This window comes from Ursus arctos, unplaced genomic scaffold (genome assembly GCF_023065955.2).
Source record: "Ursus arctos isolate Adak ecotype North America unplaced genomic scaffold, UrsArc2.0 scaffold_22, whole genome shotgun sequence".
Lineage (NCBI taxonomy): Eukaryota > Metazoa > Chordata > Mammalia > Carnivora > Ursidae > Ursus > Ursus arctos.
Window position 1 is genome coordinate 51,321,412 of NW_026622897.1, and position 6,000 is coordinate 51,327,411.

The 6,000-nt window shown below is 38.5% G+C and overlaps 1 protein-coding gene across 1 annotated transcript in view; it reads left to right on the plus strand.

Annotated features, from left to right (window-relative positions):
* Window positions 1–5,646, plus strand: part of GDPD4 (glycerophosphodiester phosphodiesterase domain containing 4) — a 107,987-nt gene extending 102,341 nt beyond the window's left edge. Inside the window, exon 15 of the mRNA XM_026518349.4 lies at window positions 5,156–5,646. Coding sequence (XP_026374134.4) covers window positions 5,156–5,646 — 491 coding nt within the window. The remainder of the gene's footprint in view (window positions 1–5,155) is intronic.
* The last annotated feature ends 354 nt before the right edge of the window (window positions 5,647–6,000 follow it).

A 6,000-nucleotide genomic window follows, 5' to 3' on the forward strand; every position in this document is an offset into this window, starting at 1 on the left:
GGTCTATCCTTGGGTTCTCTCTTCTGTTTCATTGATCTATGTGTCTGTTTTTGTGCCAGTACCAGACTGTCTTGATGGTCACAGCTTTGTAATACGTGCAGTGATCCAAAGGGGCACCTGCACCCCAGCATTCATAGCAATGTCCACAATAGCCAAACTAGAAAGAGCCAAAATGTCCATTGATGGATGAATGGATAAAAAAGATGTGGTATTTATATATACAATGGAGTATTAGTCATCAGAAAGGATCATACTTATCATTTACATTGACATGGATGGTACTGGAGGGTATTATGCTGAATAAAATAAGTCAATCACAGAAAGACAGTTATCATATGGTTTCACTTACATGTGGAATATAGGAAACAGCATAGAGGATCATAACGGAAGGGAGGGAAAACTGAATGGTAAGTCATCAGAGAGGAAAAAAACCCATGAGATATAAACCATATTTCCTCTAAATCATAGGAAACAAACTGAGGGTTACTGAAGGGGAGGTGGGTGGGGGATTGGGGTAATTGAGGGGTGGGCATTAAGGGGGGCACGTGATGTGATGAGCACTGGGTGTTATATGCAACTGATAAATCATTGAACACTACATCTGAGACTAATGATGTACTATATGTTGGCTAATTGAACTTAAATTTTAAAAAATAGAGAAAATGAAAAAAGATTTTTTGAGAAGATTAATAAAATTGATAAACTCTTAGCAAGATGAGAGGGAGGGAGGGGGAAGAGAGAGAGATTTCTCATATGATGAAAGAAAAACGGATTACCTGTCCAGATCCTAGACATAAAAAGGAAAATTAGGAAGAGTTAATGCTGTTAAAATTTACAACTTAAGTGAAATAGACAAATTCCTTGAAATATGCAGCTTACCAGAACTGAGTGAAGAAATAGAAATTTTTAATAACTCACTATCAGAATCAAATGCATATCCCAAAAACTTCACCAAAAAGAAAAGTCCAGGCCCAAAGAGTTTCACTAGTTAATCAAATATTTAAGAAATAATGCTAATTTTATACCAACTCAGAAAAAGAGGAAGGAGCACTTCCCAGCAGATTTTTTGAGGCTAGCAATACCCTCATATAAAACCTGACAGAGATATTACAAGAACTAAATTTATAGATCAATGTCATTATGAACTTAGACCTAAAAATCCTTGACAAATACTAGCAAACTGAATCCACCAGTATATAAAAAAGTATGTCACGAGCAAGTGGGGTTTATCCCAGTAGTGCAAGATGGATATGTTATTTGAAAATTAATTCAGTGAATTAAAGTAGGAAAATATATTTGACAAAAGTCAACACCATTTATGATCAAAGCTCTGGGAAAACTAGTAGAATGAAACTTCCTCAATCTGATGAAAGGTATTTACAAAAAATCTACAGCCAATATCATTTTTAAGGGTGAAACAATGAATGTTTTCCCTCTAACATCAGAAATAAGGCAAGGATATCTGCTCTCGCCACTTCTATTCAGCATTGTGCTGGAGATATAGCCAGTTTAATAAGATAGATAACAGGCATAAAGGAAGGGAGGGAAGAACCTTCCTCATTTGCAGATACGATTAATTACATTAAAAAAATCTAGACTTCCTGGGACAGACAGCAGAGTAGGAGGACTCTAAGCTCACTTCATCCCATAGATACAGCTAGTTAACACTCATGTCAGTGTAAATAACCCAGAAAATATCCCAAAGACTGGCAGAACAAACTCCATAACTAAATGTAGAGAAGAGACCACGTCAAAGAGGGTAGGAAGGGCAGGTACACAGTTGGGAGCTAAAGCCCATGGGTTTAACCACTGGAAGGATGGAACTGTGGGTGCAGAGAGGGGAGAAAAAACATACTGTCACATCTAGAAGCCTGGACAGGGAAGATGAATCCCCATAACATTTGGCTTTGAAAACCAGAGGGGCTGAATTGCTGAGTTCTTACCACCCCTGGGACTTAAAGCCTGGAAATTTAAAAATCAGCAGGCGTGGTTCTAGGAAAGCCAGGAGGGTAATAGGAAACTGAGTCCCCACCCTTAAAGAAACAGCACAAAAAATAGCCCACAGAGATACAGCATAGAAGCAGCAGTTTGAAAAACTCCTGGGGCATAGAGGAGGGAGAGTTATTTACTAATCTCAAAAGTTCACTGAGGGACTTTCAGGAACAAAGGAGCTGGCAGGCACCATTTACCTCCCTTCCCCACCCAGCATAAACATATGGGCACCTGTAGGAACCAGTGTGGAGCAGCATTCACTACCTAACTTGCTTTTACTACACCCCACCCGCTCAAGCCAGGCTTGCCTCAGTACTGATGCTGCAGGTCCCCCTCCCCCAGAAGACCAGCACAAACCTCACCAACACTGCATCTCCCAACTGTGCACTTTGTGGAGTCCACATCCAGTGGCAGTTGGTCATCTCCCATGGATGATGGGCACACCTTGTTGAAACTGTGTGGTCAGGAACAAAACAAGGATGTCCACTCTCACCACTTTTATTGAACATAGTATTGGAAGTCCTAGCCACAGCAGTAGAGAGCAAAAAGAAAAGTAATCTAACAAACAATTCTAGAATTTGTATGGAACCACAAAAGACTCTGAATAGCCAAAGTAATCTTGAACAGCAAAGTTAGAGGCATCACAATTCTGTACTTAAAGTTATATTACAAATCTGTAATAATCAGGACAGTATGGTACTGGCACAAAAATAGGCACATAGATCAATAGAACAGAAAAGAAAACCCAGAAATATACCCACGACTATATGGTCAATTGATCTTTGACAAAGGAAGAAAGAATATGCAATGAGAAAAAGATAGTGTCTTCAATAATAGTGTCACATGCAAATGAATGAAACTGGACCACTTTCTTACACAATATACAAAAATGAAGTCAAAATGGATTAAGGACCTAAATGTGAGACCTGAAGCCACAAAAATCCTAAAAGAGGGCACAGGCAGTCATTTCTTCGACATCAGTTGTAGCAACATCTTTCTAGATATGTCTCCTGAGGCAAGGGAAACAAAAGCAAAAATAAAAAGTTTCTGCACTGCAAAGGCAACAACAAGCAAAACTAAATGGCAACGGGCAGAACGAAAGAAGATATTTGCAAATGACATAACTGATACAGGGTTAGTATCCAAAATATATAAAGAACTTATACAACTCAATACCCCAAAAATAATCCAATTTAAAAATTGGAAGAAGGCATGAACATTTATCCAAAAAAGACACACAGATGGCCAACAGACACATGAAAAGATGTTCAACATCACTCATCATCAGGGAAATGCAAATAAAAACCTCGAGATATCACCTCACACCAGTCAGAATGGCTAAAATAAAAAACACAAGAAACAGCAAGTGTTGGCAAGGATGTGGAGAAAGAAGAACCCTCAAGCATTGTTGGTGGGAATGCAAACTGGTGCAGCCACTGTGGAGAACAGTGTGGAGGTTCCTCAAAAAAAGTAAAAATAGAACTACCCTATGATCCAGTAATTGACCTACTGGGTATTCACCCAAAGAATTAAAAAAAAAAAAAAAGCCAGTCATCTTAAGGAATACCTGCACCTGTGTTTATTGCAGCATTATTTACAATAGCCAAATTATGGAAGCAACCCAGGTGTCCATCTATAGATGAATGGATAAAGATACACACACACACACACACACACACACACACACACACACACACACACAAGAATATTATTAAGCCATAAAAATGAAGTTTTGCCATTTGCAACAATGTGGATAGATCTAGAGAGTACAATGCTAAGTGAAGTAAGTCAGTCAAAGACAAGTAACATATGATTTCACTCATATATGGAATTTAAGAAACAAGTGAACAAAGGGGAAAGAAATAGACAAACCAGAAAACAGACTCTTAACTATAGAGAAAAAGCAGATGATTACCAGAAGGGAGGTGGGTAAGAAAATGGGTGAAATAGGTGAAGGGGATTAAGAATACATTTATCTTGATGAGCATCGAGTAGTAGATGGAATTACTGAATCACTATATTATATACCTGAAATGTATATAACACTGTAGGTTAACTACACTGAAATTAAAATTAAAGAAAAATTCTAAGGACTCAACAAACATACCTACTGGAACTGGTAAGTGAGTTAAGCAGTGTCTTAGGATACAAGGTCAGTATACAGAAAAATCAAATTTATATCTATATATTAGCAATGAATAACTGGAAACTAAAGAAAATTTTAAATAGCATCATTTACAACTCCATAAAAACAAAATAGGAATAAATTTAAGGAAAATATTGCAAGCTTTCACAAAGAAGTTATGGTTGACCACTGAAAGCTACAAAAGTTTACTGAGAGAAGGCAAAAATAAGTGGACCAATCTGAATTAGAAAACCTAATATATCAGTTGTCATGAAATTGACCTACAAATTCAATTAAAGTGCAGTTAAAATCCTCTTCTTCCTGTGAAGCTGACAGAAATGTAGTTCATGTAAGCAGCCATTTCTTCAAGATTGACATTACACTCAGGGCAAAAACAACTGAGTTCTGGGCTTACTTTGGATTCTAACTATCTTCTAGATTTTGGCCACACAGTTCCTCACCATATTGTAAAATCTTAGATAATTTTAAGATGTCTTCTTAGTTTTAATTGTTATCCAGTTTTTAATTTGTCTTTGGTAATATTCTGTTTCCTAACTTCATTACTCCATTACTAGAAGTAGTCTCCATTTATTTTTTCTATCAGATTAAAATTATTTTTTGAGCACTTATAATGTGACAGACATTACTGAGCACTGTGTATGTAGTGACAAGCAAGACGTCTCTGCCCTTAAAAAAGCTCCCATTCTAATTGAGGATGTATTCATTTCTTCAAATTGATTTGGAAACAGTGGTTGTGAAATGCATGAACTTTAAGCAGATGTCACTTCCTGCCTTGAGGGCTTCTATAGTGACCTAAAATCGCACATAATAGACTCTTAAACTCCAGCACCATCCTGAATTGGAAGACCATAATAAAAGCTGCACAAAGTTTGGGGTAGGGAAAACTAAGGGGGGAAAGAACCTGAGATGGTATGTGAGGGACTAACATTTTAAATATGATAAAATTTCACCACATGACCGGCAAAGATTGGAGAAGTGACATTTGAGGAATCTGTTTTTGTTGTTTCTATCCCACAGATTCTCAGAGTATTAGCCTCCAAAACAGAGAACGTGGGAGTCAAGAATCTTCTAATTTATCCATAAAGCCTCCTTTCCGAGTTATGGAAAGTCCTTGGACTCTAGCAGCCCTCTACCCAGCTTTAACCAAGAACACAAAGAAACATCCAGGCTCTCGCCGTCTTTTAGTAGTCCCCAAGAAAGCCAGTGAACCAGAGCAAGTCAAGGGAACCATCAAACCACTGATGCCTCACGAGGATGCTGTCAGACAACTGGCATCCACCAAGAAGTCATTTGAACCCATGTGGAATGCTGCCAGAAATGATACCTTTCAAACTGCATTGCCTTCCCTGAATATGAATAAACCAACAATTTCTTCCGTAGAGATCTCTCAGTCTGAAACAGAATCTGAAAATACCCCCAACAGTAAATCCTCCCAAGAGTCCTCTCTTATCATGTTTTCTACCACAACCAGTATGTTCTCCTCTGAGCTGCTTTCAAAGAAGAATTAGCTACATCTTGCCTTCCTCTTCCTTTTTATTTCCGTGCCTACGAGTGGTGATAGTGGAGACTTGTCAAGAAAGGAGGGCCATTGAGGCTCTCAGGAGGACCATTCTCATCTAGCACTTTCCATAAAGAATGCGTCTCAAGGGGATGGGCAAGGCAGTTGTTGTGGTTTGGGAGCTGGAGCTAGTTGTTCTCTGATGTTACAGGGTTTCTCATCCTAACCCTTCACAGTACTCCCTGCTAAAGGAATGGCTTTGTGCACATCAGCATGGGAATAAAGGCAACCTCTCGGGAACCCAGAAGTTAAATGATGTATTATTTGGACCCCTCTGTGATCACTCAGGCTGACAGAGACTAGG